This window comes from Phoca vitulina, unplaced genomic scaffold (genome assembly GCF_004348235.1).
Source record: "Phoca vitulina isolate PV1807 unplaced genomic scaffold, GSC_HSeal_1.0 scaffold69, whole genome shotgun sequence".
NCBI lineage: Eukaryota > Metazoa > Chordata > Mammalia > Carnivora > Phocidae > Phoca > Phoca vitulina.
In genome coordinates, this window is record NW_022589772.1 from 3,807,509 (window position 1) to 3,824,651 (window position 17,143).

At 45.6% G+C, this 17,143-nt stretch overlaps 1 protein-coding gene across 6 annotated transcripts in view; it reads left to right on the forward strand.

The window, feature by feature from the left end:
- DCX (doublecortin) overlaps positions 1-10,479 on the forward strand; it is a 110,249-nt gene extending 99,770 nt beyond the window's left edge. For all 6 annotated transcript variants that reach the window (XM_032392701.1, XM_032392703.1, XM_032392704.1 and 3 more), the window contains one exon: positions 2,383-10,479. In XM_032392701.1, coding sequence (XP_032248592.1) covers positions 2,383-2,439 — 57 coding nt within the window. In that variant the 3' untranslated portion in view covers positions 2,440-10,479. The remainder of the gene's footprint in view (positions 1-2,382) is intronic.
- The last annotated feature ends 6,664 nt before the right edge of the window (positions 10,480-17,143 follow it).

Sequence of the window (17,143 nt, forward strand, 5' to 3'; positions counted from 1 at the left end):
TAATGTTAGATAAATAAGTCCCTCTTCTCCTTCCTCATCTTCATTTTTTCCTTTGACTCACAGAGAAGCTGTATGCTCCAATTTTTTGGACAGTTCTCTACCTAAGCTCTTTCTTTGTATTATACCAAGGAAGGTCTCTTAAATATCCACAGAGTTGACCCTAAATTTTTTGGTTCCCTTTAGTATCTTGTTGATAATGTGAATGGTAACAGTGGTTTTCAAACTGCTTCATTTGGAGATGGGTGAGATTCTGCCTCCCCCATGTCCGATTCAACCACAACAGCTACACTTTCATTTATTTTATGTATTGGGCTTCCAAACAAAATTTCATTTGAATAGAGGATTTAGAAGGAGAAGAGAGAGAGAGATTAAGGGAGAGAGAGAGAGAGATTTGAAAATCGCTGATTTAGATTCTGAGTGAAGTAAGTCCAAGAAGAATCACAAGTACCTCCAAATACAGCTCTGGGGACAGTGGGAAAAACCAGTATCATGTCCTCTTCCCATCTCCTCAAGATGTAGACAAGCCTTGGGCAGAATTGGAGCCATGGATCCTAATTCCTGGTGCAAAATGGAAGGGCATCAGGAAATAAGTTGCAAGTAGGCAGATGGATTACATTTTCTGGGTTAGGCATTTGTTCAGGACCTGGCAGTTCTCTGGGAGCCTGAAATGAACTGACACATATATTTACAACTGATTTTTTACAAAGGCGCAGATTCAATCAAAGGAGGAAAGATAGCCTTTTCAATAAGTGGTGCTGGAGCAACTGAATATATATAGGCCAAAAAATGACCCCTAACCTAAACCTCACATCTTATGCAGAAATTAACTCAAAAAATGGACAATAGATGTAAGTGTAAAAGAGGTGTAAAAGGAAATATAGGAGAAGATCTTGTGATCTTTGGCTAGGCAAGGAGTTCTTAGGTTTGACAACAAAAGTACCATCCATAAAATAAAAAGAATAATAAGCTGGACTTCATCAAAATGAAAAACTTTTGCTTTGTTAAAGACCATGCAAAAGATATGGAAAGACAAGCTACAGAGTGGGAGAAAATATTTGCAAGCCACATATCTAACCAAAGACATATATAGAAGATAAAAACAACTGTTAAAACTCAACAGTAAGAAAGAAAAAAAAAAACAAGTAGAATATGAACAAAAGACCCGAAGAGGGGCACCTGGGTGACTCAGTTCGTTAAGCATCCAACTCTTGATTTCGGCTCAGGTCATGATCTCAGGGTGGTGAGATCGAGCCCCGTGTTGGGCTCCGTGCTCAGCGTGGAGTCTGCTTGAGATTCTCTCCTTCTCCCTGCCCGTCCCCCTGCTCACGCTCTGTCTCTAAAAAAAAAAAAAAAAAAAAAAAAGACCCGAAGAAACGTTTCACTGAGGAGGAATTACAGATGTCAACTATGTATACGAAAAGAAGTTTAACACCAGTAGCCATCGGGAAAAAGCAAATTAAAACCGTAATGAGATACCACTACAAACCCCCAAGAATAGCTAAAATAAAAAGTAGCAAAAACACCAAATACTGGTGAGGACATAGATAAACTGGATCACTAATACTTTTCTAGCAAGAATGTAAAGAGCAGCCCCACTCTGGAAAACAGTACTGCTGTCATTACAGACTAAACGTGCAATTGCTGTACAACTCAGCAGTGGTACTCCTGAGCATTTATCCCAGAGAAATATAAACTTCTGTTCACACGAAAACCTGTATAGGAATGTTTATAGCAAGCTTAATTTGTAATAGCCCGCAATGCCCTTCGATAGGTGAATAGTTAACCAAACTGTGGCATAACCGCACTATGGAATGTGGCTCAGCAATATAAAGGGGTGAACCTGCTGATGGGTGCGACAACTTGTACGAATCCCCAGGGAATTATGCTAAATGGGAAAGGCCAGTCCCAAAAGGTTACATACCGTACGATTCCATTTATATAACAGTCTTCGAATGATGAAATTATAGAGATGGGAAACAGATCATTGGTTGCCATGGGGGTTTAGAGGTGGGAGACGAGGGGCTGTAGCTCTAAATGGGGTAGCACGAGGGAACCGTTTGATGGGGATACAGGTCTATATCTCAGCTGTGGTGATGGGCACACAAATACACCCAAGTGGTGAAATCGCATAGGACTACGTGCACGCACATGCAACACGAGTGCATGGAAAATGGCAAGACGTTACCATTGGGGGAAATTGAGTGAAGGGTACATCAGCACAAGTATTCCTCCCGATACTTCAGCTTCCTCTGAATCTGTAATTAGTTCAAAATAAAAATTAGAGAAAATACTAATTAAAAAACCCCAGTCATCTGATGTTGCCCATTTCAGAGCCCAAGATGGCAAGAAAAGGAGTTAACTTTATCTCTTATCTTCTTACAGGATCTGTACCTGCCTCTGTCCTTGGATGACTCAGACTCACTTGGTGATTCCATGTGAAGGAGCAGAGAATGTTCAGAGTCCAGAGTACAAATCCAAGCTTACCGTTACAATAGGGTACTTCTGCTCAAGTGTCCAACAGGGCTATTGGTGCTTTCAAGTTTTTATTTGTTGTTGTTGTTATTTTTAAAAACACACTGTAATATGTTGGGTTTATGTTCCTGTGATTTCTCCTCTGGGCCACTGATCCACAGTTACCAATAATAAGAGATAGATTGATAACCATCCTTCGGGGTAACTTTCCGGGGATGCAAAATGTCCTAGTCCATGACCTTTCTATTGAAAACTTAGGCGCCTGCGTTATTTCTCTCCCGTCTCACTTTGCTCATACACGACAGTCTTCCTTCTGTAGAGGGTTGTTTACATACATAGCACTTAAAGTGCGTATGTGGGAAAGAAACTCATTGGCAAATCCAAGAGTGACAAACACAAGTGCCCCTTGTCTCCCGATCTCAAGAATGCTGGAGGATCCTGGGAGGGCAGCAAGGCAGCTCCCCAGCCTCGCTCTTCACTCCCAACTGAGCCTTCAGTTTGTCGTCTAGCACCAATTCTGGCTGTCAAGGGGGAGAAACACCAGCAACTTGTAATTCTGACACCAGATGCTTAGGACCCCGGTGCAGGGCTAGCAAGAGAGAAACCAGGCAGAACTGAAAAATACTGTAGGCGTTTCGGCAGAGTTTCTAAAGCACAGCAAATTTCTTGTCGATCTCTCCAGTGGGGCAATTTGGAATCAATAAGCAATTAAGAGTTGGCGGTGAGGGACTTCATATGCCTGATTCCTCTAGGAGACTGTCTAACATAGCGAGTTACTGCACAAACGGTATGGTATCCATCTGTCTCTGGTCTATTGAATGCCTTGTAAACAGCCAACACTGAAAACACTGTGAGAATTTGTTTTCAGGTCTGACACCTTTCGGTCGCTTTTTATAGCAAGAAAACCAATATCCTTTTTATAAAACTTCATGTCTGTACTGCAGGAGCAAACTCTTCAGGCTCCTTTTTTATAAACTGGTGATTTTTCTTTTGTCTAAAAAACACATGCAGAAAATTTACCAAAAAAAAAAAAAATGCAGAAGAATAACGTAGTTTAGAAATCATGCTGTCACTGCCAAACAGAAACCTCCAGGAGGACACAAAATGAATAGCAGAGGCCAATTCAATAGAATCAGTCTTTTGATAACTTTTTAACAGTTATGCTTACATTAATAATTTCAACGTGGACCAGACATTCTAATTATATTTTAAAGGAAATGTTACGGCATATTTTAAGCAACTCTTTTTTACCTATGATCCTGATATTTCATACTGAAGACATAGAAACCTTTCGCTTGTCTTTAATGCTCGAGAGGATTTCTCTTTGCTAAGGACCGATCATTCGCAATAGTTCTCAGTCTTTGAGGTACCGGTTCATAACACTGCTTTTTGTCTGTAATCATAGCCCATTACGGCAAAGACGACTAAATTGAAGAGAAAGCCATGCATGCCAATTCTGTGTTTGCTTTTAGCAGATATGAAGATTTTTTCCTTATTTCTTTGTAATTGTTCGGATAGTTTGCGAGGTGCAGCATTCAAAGCCAGGCTGCTGTTTGGCTCCTGAGTGACTTGCAATTGTTCCTCCGCTTGAACTGGAATGAGCGTGGGGTGTGTGTGCGTATGTGTGTGTGCTCCCGCAGTTGCTTCAGAATTAGGAGATACTATAGGATACCCCCACGTGGATCCGTGGCAACTTGGTGGCGTTGCTGATGTGGAAGGGAACTCGGTGGTGGAAGGGGTAGCTCAGATGCCCCTAGACAAGCTTCAGATGACCTTAGCTACAGGAAATATCTTTGGTTCAAGGAAAGTCCTGATGATGGTAGTACTGATTCCTGGTTAAATTGGTCCCCGAAGAACCCCAAATCATGAGAATCTCTCTTTGCCCCTCTCCTTTACGTGTAGGCCTGTTGGAAACCATGACGAAGCCCATTTTTCTTACCCCCTACTTCCTTCTGGAAGCTCAAGGTGTTCCTTAGTGCCTCCCAGAACAATTTGTAGTTAATTGGGGAAAACTGGTACTTGGGATTGTAGGGGTGGGGGGCAGAGGCAGTGTAGAGAGAGTGGTAGAACGTCTATTTTTAATCTTCAGGCCAGACCCCCAAAGATTCCACTCTCTCCAGATCTCATTTAACCCAGTTCCTTCCATTTAAGATGAGACGGAGGCTGAGGCAGCTAACTAACATGCTGGTGAGGAGCAAGACCAGAGGAGGAGCTCAGATTTTCTCCTGTCCAGGCCCTGTGCTACCTCCCTGAGCATTTCCTCACTGGTGGCGGGTGTACCAAATGGACACATTTTCTTTGATCCAACAGTCTTCAGTCATAAAAGTAGATTTTCCATCTTTCTTTGAATCAATTATAAGAGAACGTTTCTGTACTGCCACTTCAGGGGGCTTGGTCTTGTTCCAAAATGCAAGCCTTTAATGATTGCATTTTAAATTAGACCATTTTCAAGGCAAAAGACAAAATTGTAACTGCGCGCCTTCACCCCTGTCATTCATGCCGGATTTTGCCCAATCCAGTTTTACCACTAAAGTCCCATTGTGTTACCTTCTGCACACTCAGCAAATATCAAGTCATTCGGCAAGCATCTGCCACCACTCTCCTCATCCTCCCCCCCTGTTTTACGCACGTGCGTGCCCACACGTGCACGAGTACTCACACACGCACGCGCACACACACACACGCACACACACACACACACAGAGTCCATCTGTTGCTTGTTCCTACCTCCTGATTTTTCTCCCTTACAGAAATAGAAATAGGGACAAAGAAGGGGAAAATGTATATACGGGGGCTGGGCTGAACAACTTCATAAGTAGTGTTAACTAGAGGTAAATTGAGAGAAAATTTCTTTTTCTCTTCACTGTTTTGGAAAGGATAGCCATTAGCATGACTGCTTTGTGTCCTTAAGGACTTTAGTATTAGCCTAGATTGAATCATAGAGATTTCTAGCTGGAAGGAACCTTAGGATCACATCATCTACTCCAAATTCCACATTTTCAGGCCAGGAACGGAGATGCAGAGGTAAAGTAATTTCCCCAAGGTCACACAGCTGGCTAGGGGCAGGGCTGGGATTAGAACTCACATCTCTTGGCTCTTATTCCAGGGCCTTTTCCCACTGAATTGTATTGCCTTCCATTAGGCTCCTGAGAATTTTTTCCCAGGGTCATGTTGCATCTTGGAGCCATATGCTGCTGCCCTGAGCTCAGTGGGAAATCCACCCAGCAACCTAATATGGCTCTTTCTCCCTGTGTTCACATGGTTCCCATCCACATGGACTGCAGATGTCCCCAAAGAGAAGGAGGTACTGAGGACCCACAGGAACAATGAGGTCCCTGACCTTGTCCACCCAGCACAGAGGATCACTGCCCCACCTCGAGGAGCCCTCAGCCCTCTGAGCTCCTGCCCTGCCCAACTGAAATGGGGGAAGACTGATTTTTCCCTGTCAGCTCACGTCATCTCATCTCCTACTGGTTGGGTCTTCGTAGGCTGAGGGAAATGTTTCTTGTTCCTAGAGCAGGGAAAGGAAGGAAGAACAGAACCATAGCTTTGTTCATCCTGACATTCCGAGACGGCTTTTCAGTATGTTTTAAATGACTGTGGCTGCCATTCACTGGTAATGATTTCTTTTAAAATATGGGAGAGAGGCTAGCTAGAGAAAAGAACCTGGTCTCGCTGTGGTGGTTCTCATCCACAATGTTCCCATAGCTATCCTGCCCCAATGGGGACAATTTCCAGGTATAAGCAAGGGGCTTTGTAACTAAAATGCAGCCTGGCTGATGGTAAACATTGGCTCCTTGTGTTTGCACTAAAATAGCAAGCTATGTGCTCTACACACCATACTCCTCTTCTTGTGTACATTGCTTGTTCCTGTGGCCTCCATGGCAGAAACCAGGGCAACTAGGTCTGAACACGTGGTTTGCCTCACAGCAAGGTTCCTCCTGGGAACTAAGGGGTATTCATTAGTTCAGGTCCAAGAGACCTCCTTCTGGGCTTACCCCACTTCTCAGGAAATTCTCTCTTCCTCCTGCTTCTCTTCCCCAATTGGAAGGAACCAAGGAAACTTAAAGTGGATGTAGAGTTCTAAGAAGCAGGAAAATAGAAGGGGCCTGAGCCCCCTAGATCCTTCTTTGGATCACCCAGCCCAAGTCTTAGATCAGCAATCCAGTGCTTGGCTTGGACAAAATTGTGTCTACTTCTCTAGTCCTTTCAATACTCTGGCAGGACGTGCCCTCAATCCCCCTCAGATTTGCTTCTAAATAGCTTTTCTTTTTTAAAAACACATCTCCCTGGGACAAGGGAAAAAGCATGCCTATGTGCCCCAGATGAGCTCCAGCACACTGATGAGAATGTTTTCAAAGATCAGCCTACCTCCGAAACATCTATGCCAAGAGACATCTCTGGATAGCTGCCCCAGGACAGTGGGTTTTGAATGACCTCCTTTGCTACCCAAGTCACTCTGGGGACTAAAAGGCATTAGAGATTTATTTTTTGAAGAAGGCCATTGGAACCTGTCCTTGGCCACAAAGGGCCACTTGAATCTCCAAGGCCAGGCCTCAGTCATGCATTGCCCTCATTGCATTCAGGGATTTGGCTCTTAGGCCCAGGCTGTTTTCATCAGTAAACCATCAGTATTTTGAAGCTCATCTGAGATGTGGGGGCATTAAGGGTCCTCTGTTTTGGGACCTAGGATCCAGGGAGAATGAAGTCCCAGACATTGATCTGCCAGAGGTGATCTGAGACCTCCTGTGTAGCAATGGAACCGTCACACTTCTGCCACTGCCCTAGGAGGGGGACCTCTTATGTAGCATTGGCCAACGGGACATTCTGTGATTCCGTATGGGGTTTCCTCTTCCTTATCGGTGTGACCCCCTGGAGCAAGGATACTGCATTGATTCCTCGTGCCTACCTTTTGGCAGGAGAGGCATCTCCAACAGGCTCTCTGGCTCTTGGTGGCCCAGACCCAGTCTAGTGCTGTTAATATTCAGTGGATTACCCTAAAGTCTGTGATTATGGACCAAGACAACACTGGCCATTTCTTAAAAGTGAGTCCCAATTTTATTCGTCTCTTCAGGAAAAGGAGACTTTCTCCTCTGTCTCCCCCACCCTGGTCTCTAGAGCTTATCCCCATCCCCAAAGATGTGGTGTGGCCTTGACAGTCAACCTCTTGGTGTTGCTGTTGCTTCCTGCTTGTTTTTCATGAAGGATCCATGCAGACCTCCCACTTTGGCCCAGGTGGTGCGATGTGACACTGGCTATCACACGACAAGACTCTGGAACCTGCTTCAAACTGCCTACCTTTGTATCCCTGAATTTATAGGCTTTGACATTTTCTGGAATCAGATGGAATCTTGTCTTACTTTAGATGCCTGGGGCTGGGGGATGGGGAGTATAGAATTCCCTTTGGGAATTAAGGCATCTTCCTGCTCCTGATTAGGACAGGCTAGTGGGGAGAGGTCAGATAACACAACGGAAGTCAAAGCAAACAACCTGTGAACTAAGGCACAAACGTGGGGGCATGGAAACTTCTCATTTCTGGGTTAATAACCTGAGAGGAATCAGTGTCTTTTGTCCACTCTCTACCTCCCCTGTGTATCTCTTTGTCTTCTCTCTCTCTCTCTAGTTCACTAGAATTGCTCTGTTATCACTCTCTCCTTCCAGAGTACAAACGTCCATCCCTTGTCCTCTACAATTCTCTCTCTTGTTTGTTGTCTCCCGTTTTATTCCTTCCTTCTTCCATGTCTAGGTATTGGGCACATGCCTCTTCTTAGCCCTGGGATTCTGCTTTGGGGATGCGAAGTTATTTCTGGACTTGACCAGCGCTGATCCCACCCCAGTCCAGTCAGAAGTGTGGTGGTTGAAATCAATCTGATCCTGGCTCTTCCTTCTCCATTTTCAGTTGTGATTCCCCAAAGATCTTCACAAGCAGTTTCCTTACAGCTCATGTATCTTTGGGTCTTTGCCTTCCAAGCACTGTACGGAGCACTCTGTGGTTCTTTTTTAGTCTGCCATTTTGTGGAACAATGAAGTGTGCTCAGAGAAATAATCAGCTGAACAGAAAAATCCACCCATGGATTCTTATCAGCTAAATACTATTAACTGATTTTGTTTGATTTGCTCATAGTTTAAAAAGCTGCAATATAGTATAATGAGAGACCACAGGTCATTTCTGCTGTCATTTGGTTTGGCCGGGTGGGGGCTTGAGGGGGGGAGCAACTCGGTTCAATTTTACCCCATGACACGTTAAGCTGTCCGTAACAACCTTATGTTCGGGGCTTGCCAACTGTTGAACTGTTTTAGCTAAACTGATAGGCAATTGGGATTGATTTCAATGGAAAGGGTAATTAACAAACCCCTACTATAGAAAGAAACATCCACTTAATTAAAATGTATTTGTCTTTCTGTTACTAAATTCACCTAAACATTTACTCTTGACTCCCAACTGTTCCTATCCCTGTGCAGGCAGTCCATATAAGAGTAATCAGTGGGCCTCAAGAAGTCAGCTTGTAGGTGCTAATTTATTCAACAGGGTGAGCAGCCCTTGGGGATGTCACCGCTTGGCAATGCCATATGGAATGCCCTTTCCGATGGCTTTTCTTTATAAGTCCTCTTAAAGGGATTTGAGCAAGTAGGAAGTTATACCAAAACGTCTCCCATGTATGGTCCTGCAATATATTGCAGCTTGAAGCCAATGATCCCTTATGACTTGTATACAACTAATGCATGTTTTGATTGAAGTTTGCATTTCTCATGTGTGGTAAGTTCTTTAAAAAAAAAGTTTCGGGTCACCTTTTTGTGCCATTAAACTTGTACAGAAAACGCTTTTATGGCCATTTTCAAAGGGAGAAAGTTTAAAATGGAAACAGCCCACCCTTTCTGCCCTATAGCTGTAGTTAGAACTCAGTAAGTGTAGCAAAAGCAGCTGTAATTGGTGGTTGTAGTATTAGAGGCGTTTAGCTTGCTAGTGACTAGCTTTGGAGAGTAAATGCATGGTATTGTACATCACATTTCTTAAATAACCCATTTTAACCTCTGAAAAGAATATATTCTTCCCTGTGGTCCCTCTTCCCTGCCTTGCCCACTCCCTCCCCCTGCTCCCAGGTGTCTCACAGTTGTAAATAACTGATTTGGGGGCTGATGCCTTTTGCCAAGTCAAGTCAGCAAAGAACAAACTGGCCAAAAAGGGGGGAAAGGCATTTCTCAACAGTCTCTTCGGCAGCTAGTGACCATTTCTCAAGGAATGACGTTATGATCAAAGACTCAACTTCCCTTTGCATTAAAAATAATCGGTGGCAGCTCGAGAATGTGTTTGACCATTTGCTTATTACATTGTGGAGTTGAATAGTTCTCAGAATCGCGTGTAATTGAAAGACAGTGGACAATGATGTTCCTTTATCCCTGCAGCAGTTTTGAGGTATTTGGAGACCTCACAAGGTTCTGCTTGACCAACAAGCAATACTTGTTAAGAAGCAAAGAGTGAAATGGAGAAAGACAACAGATAACTTAGGGACTTTTTAGCTGCCCCCTTAGAAGAGTTCTAGCCGTAAAAGACAAGGACATGCTCATATATATGCATTGCCCACCCCCAGGTTTCCCAGGCAATGCCCAGACTGTGATTCTAAAGTAGTGTTCCAAGAAAGGCACGCTCTCCTTTTTGGTTTGCTGTTCCCACTTGGACTGGTAGGTTTGATGAGGCTCATGTCAAACCAGCTGGAGCAGACCCTTTTCATCTCCTGTGCCTGTTAATATCCCTCTCCCTCCCTCCACGATTTCATGAGGGCTTTCTTTGGTTAGAGGACTTCAAAGTCTAGAGAAGTTCCCCATGTGTGTAACGTGTTGTGAACTGTGAGTGCTACAGATTCACGGCATTCAATACCAGGCGGCCGAAGAGCTGCTCTTGCAATCATTTTGGCTCTCAAGCTCTGTTCTTCATCTCATTCTCATTTCTGTGTACATTTGCAAGATGTGTGTAATGCCATTTTCCAAAAATAAAATTCGGTTTCAATATTTCTGGCTGACAGTGTCCTTTTTTTTTTTTTTTTTTAAAGCATTGAACCAATGATCATATAACCGCAAAATGTCCGAGCTGGAAGAAAACTTAGACGTTCATTGGTCCAACCCCTTAATTTCATAGATGAGGAAGCTGATGATCGATACATGATGGAAACGCCATAATTAACAGCACAGCACATTTACACCATATAAGATCCCAATCTCCCTTCCAGAATGGAGCAGGAATCAAATGGCCTCTTTTTATGTATAAGATGCTTTGATTAAGGTCAGCCTTGGTCATCAGAATAGGTCACTTCCAGTCCTGTGTTTGCAGAGGCCCAAGAAAGACTCCACGTGGGTTCCTTGCAAATACCTCTACCTCTAGTCCCTACCTGCAAATTCCCAATCTGTTGATGGTGCAGCTACTCTCGGGGAGAGGGGACACCTAAATATCTTACTCACCCTCAAGCATAAATGACTAATTAAATAATGTTCTCAGATAAGACTTTATTAACAGGGAGAACACAAGGCGCTGGGCTTGCAAAGAGGTTGATTGAAAGGGAGGAAGGAAAGGTTACAGAAAGAGGAGGCTGAGTTCTTGGAAAACAGTGTGAGCAGTCTCACAGTAAGGGCCAACCTTGAAAAACCCAGTATCCTGGGTATTCCCAAGGACTGAGATGGTTGGGAATTTTCCTTTCCTCCGTACAGCATTTTATCAACTAGCCCCATGCCATTACTCTGGTTGAGACAAAAAAAAAAAAAAAAAATGTAAATGGGGATGGGAATTCTTAGTGTTCCTAATCCAAATACAACAATCAGACTGGCCAGGTTAACCTTCCTGCCCACTATCGCCAGACCCTCCTCGCTGATCTTTCAGGATGTCGCTTTCTCCCAGCTTGGTCTATCCTGGTCTCCACTGCAAGTAGATTCTTTCTAAAAGATCGTTTTGACGTTGTCATTTCTCTGACCAGGAATTTATGACAGTTGTCTACTGTCCATCAGATCAAGTCCAACTCGTCCGTGTGGTTTTCATTAAGACATCTCTGGAGTGCTATGTTCCAGGTACTTTGCCAGTTGTTGGGCCTTGGGTTTAAGAGTTTCAGTCCAGGGAAGGCAGACCTGTAAATAAATGAGTCTGGTGCCAAGGAGCAAGTACTATGGAAACACCAATGATGGGATAATTAATGTCTTGGGATGGTGAAGATCAGGAAAACTTCACAGAACTGGCAGCATTTGAGAGCAGACTCAGAGTTTTTGAGGTGGGCACAGAGTGTTCCCAGCAGAGGGAAGAGCATGAGGAATGGCAGAAAAAGCAAGACCCTCTCCAAGAACTGAAAATTACCTGAGGCGGCAAGGTTATAGGTCCAGTACATAGGGTTCTGGGAGGCAAATACAAGCGCCTAGTCTGGAATTACAGTTTGGGTGGCTGACCAGTGGTTCCCAGGTGTTGGTGCAGCAACCAATGGCAGTCGGTAATAAAGTTTGCTACCAGACTGTGGTGAAAAAAGAGAATTAAGGATAATATAGTGTGGGTTTTTTTTTTTCATAGAAATAAATTACTCCAGGGCGCCTGGGTGGCTCAGTTGGTTAAGCGACTGCCTTCGGCTCAGGTCATGATCCTGGAGTCCCGGGATCGAGTCCCGCATCGGGCTCCCTGTTCGGCAGGGAGTCTGCTTCTCCCTCTGACCCTCCCCTGTCTCATGTACTCGCTCTCTCTCATTCTCTCTCTCTCAAATAAATAAATAAAATCTTTAAAAAAAAAAAAAGAAAGAAAGAAATTACTCCATGTAGAGGACTAGAAGACAGGTACGTGTTGATTTTTTAATGTCCTAACAAGGCAAAATAAAAAGTGAGTAAAACCAGTAGGGGCTCAAATCCAGTCTAGCTCTCTTTATTTCCTTTCTTTTCTAATTTTGATCATCTGTGAAGTTTGGAAGTATGGCAGCCAATGGTTTAGACTAAAAGAACGGACAAATGGAGAAGCAGGTGGGGGCTGAGTTGTAAGGAAAAAGATGTGTGGTATTCGAAGGAAGTTCTTTCTTTGAGCCTAAACATTCTCTCCTGTTGGCCCTCCACCTTCCCCACACTCCCTTCCTCTCTTTCCCTTCTTCCCTCAGTCCTCCCCACCTCCCTCTCTTTTTTCTCTTTTTATGATTTCCTTCTTTCAACAGTTGCTGCTGAAAGCCTTCTCCACTCCAGGCTCTATGCTAGGGGCCTGTGGATACAGGGATGAAACAGGGTTTTCTGCCTTCAAGGTGCTCATATTGCAAAGCAGTGCATCAGCACCACCTAGGCACGTGTCAGAAATGCAAATCCCCCACATACACTGGATCAGAAACTCTGAGAGTGGGGCCCAGTGAGTCCTGTTTTAACAAGCCCTCCAGTGGATTTTGAGGCCCTCTCTCGTTTGAGAACCCCCGCTTTTGTGAATTCCATTTCCCTTATCCCCAGGACCCAGTGAGGACCTAAAGAGCATATTATGATCTCCTGGGCCATTTGAATTCGAGTTTGCATCTTGTCCAGAAGAACAAAGAGGCTAGAAAAAATTCTGGTCAGATCTCTATATGTTTAGTTTTCTGATGAAAGACTGCATTTCCAAGCTTGAGAAAAATCTTACATAGGTAAAGGCATACTGAGAATGAGTCTTTGCAGCTGTTGCAAGGGTCTGGAAGGAGACAGGAGGAGACCCAGAATTAAAGCCAGATCAGGGGTGGTAGAGAGGAAGGATGGGGCCAACGGGCTGCTGGTACAGAAGTGTCAGGATGTGGTGGACCGGCTGGGTACATGGAGGAGATGTGAGAGAAGGAAAGCCCCGACTTGACTTGAGTAATTCTGTCCTAGCTTCCCCTGTTCCTAGACATGATCCTGTGTTCCGGACAGCTCAGTAGCCTCCTTCTCATCCACCTCCTCCCCTGACTTGGGCCCTGGCTATGCAATGCTCATTCACACTTCACTCTTGCTGACAGAGTCTACCCTTCTTTCTCTGCCCAGAAAAATACCCTCTGAATGCCCTTCCACATTCTCTCCACCTGTCTAAATCTCAGAGGTAGCCAAAACCTACCAGCAACGGAACTTAAAGCATATTTATAAGAAAAACAAACCCAAACATGGAGGAAGACTGGCAACTTTTCTCTCCTGAACTTTCCAGGGCAGTCCTGATCTTATGTAATTTTTTTTTTCCTTTTCCAAATAAAGGTGATTTGTTAAATATATAACTAAATGTGATTTCGTTTTTTAGACCTTTCTTAAAAATTTTATATAAATACACTCACAAATTGGAAAACATCCCTTGTCAGGACACACATCCGCACTGAGGGTTTGGAAAATCTGATCCCTTTCCGGGAGAGGCTTTCCCCAGGCTGGCTTGTCAACTTGTCTGGCCCCCCTCGCCTCCATCCTCTTGCCAGTGTTAGGAGAGACACTGCCCTTCCATCTCTAATCCCTGCTTTTCAATCCTCCAAGAGGGTCTTCCAGATCATCTGATTATATCAAGCCTGACTGCGTCAAGGAGACAGTCTTGAGTAAGTAGGGAATTTCTCTTTGAACCCTGGAGACTGCTGGTTTTCTCCAATCAAGAAGACTTAGTTTAAGTTGTTGTAATCCCTCTTCCTTTTCCCCCACCTGCATGGCCCTGGATGATTCTGAAAATACTTTACCCAATTTAGAGAGGGATAAGTCCTGGAGGTCTGCATTATGTACCACTATTTACTATCGCCCGTAGTGAACCAGTTACGCACAGAATTGCAGAAAGTCAAAGGTGGAAGGGCCCTTAGAAACCACTTGTCCAATGTTTCCCAAACTTCCCCAGGGATGTGAGTCAATTGGGCTACTTGCTACAAATACAAGTTCTGGGACCCCATCCCATTCCCACTTCATTAGCCTCTCCAGGATAGCGGCCAGGCAAACTGTACGTTTAACAAGAGCTTCAGTGATTCTTTCATCTGGGAAGTTCACAGCGCTCCCCCAGACTTTTCTGTGGATGGAATCACCTGAAGATCTTGTTAAAATGCAGCTTCTGATTTACAAGGTCTGGGGTGGGACCCAGATTCTGCATTTCCAACAAGCCACCTGCTAATGCCCCATGCTCCTAGCCCGCAGACCATGTTTTCAGCAGCAAAACCTTATGTTCATTGTTCAGAAGAGGAGGAAACTGAGGCCCAGGGCAAGAAAGGAAGTTGCCCACATGTAGCACTTGGCCAAGGTCGACTAGCACTGAGGACTCCAGACTCCCAGGCCAGTGCTTTTTCCACATGACCAAGCTGCCTATCACCAGCAGCTACTAAAAGCAGCCCAGCTGCATTGGTACTGTTTCCAATCAAAGGCTAATTGGAAAAATGATGTTTCCTGAAAGGGGAGCAGCCCTGGCTTGTCTCAGTAATGAGTGGGCACACTGGCAGGGTGTGGGGGAAGACAAAGTGTGGGGGAGGGGAGAGAATTTACGTCTCATTTTAATTGAAGAAATGAGCCAAGTTCCCCTCATGAGGAGCCTGAGGGTTTAAGGTCACACAATGTCCCCTGCCGTCTTTCAGGAAAAGTACTAAACTAAACTACACCGAACCACCCAACCAAGCAAAAACCCATCATCCAGAGCCTCGGGAAAGGGCTATGACGGAGGTCCTGCAAGGAGCCGGGAGAGCCCAGAGGAGGGGCAGTCTGGTGCTGGGCTGGAGTGATGAAGGCTGCTAGATATTAGAGTTAGTATAATAAAGGATTAATGATGAAAAATGAGCTAAGAATTACCCTGCCTGGAATAAATCTTCATGTTAATGGTCCCCTTCAGGCACAGGCTTCACTGAGGACATGTAACCTGAGCTGAGGCTTAAACAAGTTGGAGTTTGTTAGGTGATGAGGGGAGGAGGGGAGGACGGGAGGACGGGGGCATGGCAGACAGAAAGGCCAGTGTGAACAAAGGCAACGAGGTGTGAGCCCTGTCCACTGTGTCCGGGATCAGAAAGTCCTCCAGTGAGGTGGACTGACCCCCGGGTGCAGAGGGCAGGCCTGTGAGTGGATGAAGACCACGTTGGGAAAGCGAAGTGGGGTTCAGTCGTTTGCTGCCAGCCACCGTCCTGGGCTCTGGCAGGGAAACAAGACGGGGTCCCTGACCTCCCAGAACTCCAAGGCTATAGCTAAAAGAGGGCGGTAATTCTAACAGGGCGCCGAGTGCTGTGACCTGAGAAAGAACAAAATGGCAGAGGAAGCACGTGGTCACCCAATTCAGCTTGGGGCGGGGGGGAGGTGAGGAGAACCTTCCCAGAGGAAGTGACATCTTCACGGAGGCTTAAAGATGAATACAGTTAGCCCAGAGGGGGAAGAATGTTCCAGGTTCGGAGGAAGAGCATACGATAAGGCCCTGAGAGACAGCACTGTTTGGTGGAGCAACTGAAGGAAGGCCGATATGGCCCACGTGTGGAGTGTGATGGAGGAGAGGTGGTGAGAGATGACACCAGAGAGGCGGACAGAGGCCAGACCTCGTGGGGCCTGTAAGCCATGTTAAGGAGTTTGAACTTCCCTCCTGAAGAGCACCCAGGGAGTCATTAAAGAGTTTTAAGCAGGAGAGTGAGATGAGCAGATAAAAGTTGTGGCTAGATCACTCCTGCCACTGCCAGGAGACTGGACAGGAGGGACACAGAGCTGGAGGCGAGCAGAGTGTGTGTGTTGCCGGGGGGCGGGGGCAGGCGGGGTTGTCCTGATCCACGGAAGAACTGATGGCAGCTTGGACAGGGGTAGGTGGCAGTGTAGACTAGAAGGAGGGAAAAATTGGCTCTCTCAAGAAGGTGAATCTACAGGCTTGGTGAAGGATTAAATCTGTGGGAGGGTGAGGGAGAAAGGTTTTGGTTCTGGAGGGAGGGAGGTGAAGTAGGAGAATAGGAAGAACTCTGGGCCAGGAGGAGCTAAGTGTCTCTGAAAGGTGTCACTGAGGGAGGGACATTTGGGGACCTCCCGCCAGGCAGTGGCAGACTCTCATAGAACCTGGGCTGCTTCTTCGGGCACAGGTCTACCAGAGGCCAGGGGCCAGTGAGGGACTTCTGTTTTCGAGGCCCCCCTCGGTGCTGTGTGGCCTCTGAGTGGAATGGGTCCCTGCTGGGCATGCTGCCTTCTGGCTGAAGAGTCTGGGCCCAGAGGGAGGAACTACCCATTGCCGGCCTCTCTCATGGTGTGTCAGGCCCTGAGCTTGACACCATGCATGCTTTATTCCAAAGAAGGCTCACCAAACCCCAGCAGGGTGGGGGGTGCTCTCCTCATATTTACAGGTAGGAAGCTGGCTCAGAGAGGTTAAGTGACTTGTCAACAATCACACAGCCAGGAAGCGATGCTCTGGCGGTCTTTCCATTAGACCAAATTGTTTCTCAGAGAAATGGTGACACATCTAATGGACTGTACACTCAGTCCTGCCACTATGGCCCCCGCAGAAGCAGGGTTTAAATGCGTCTCTGCCTGGGACGGCAAAGAGGCTGCAAGTGGATTTGAGGCTGCCTTATCACAACACCCAAGGCTGAAGATGCTGCAGGCTGAAAAGGCAGACCTCACAGGCATGAAGAAAGCAGCAAGAAAGTTGTGGGGTGTTAGAGGTGGATGGTACTTAGGGTAGAGCATGTTCTCTCTAGAAGCAGCCTGGAACTAATAGGGTAAAGACCGTGCAGTGTACACAAAGCTTGGATGCTTAGGGAGCATCACCAGG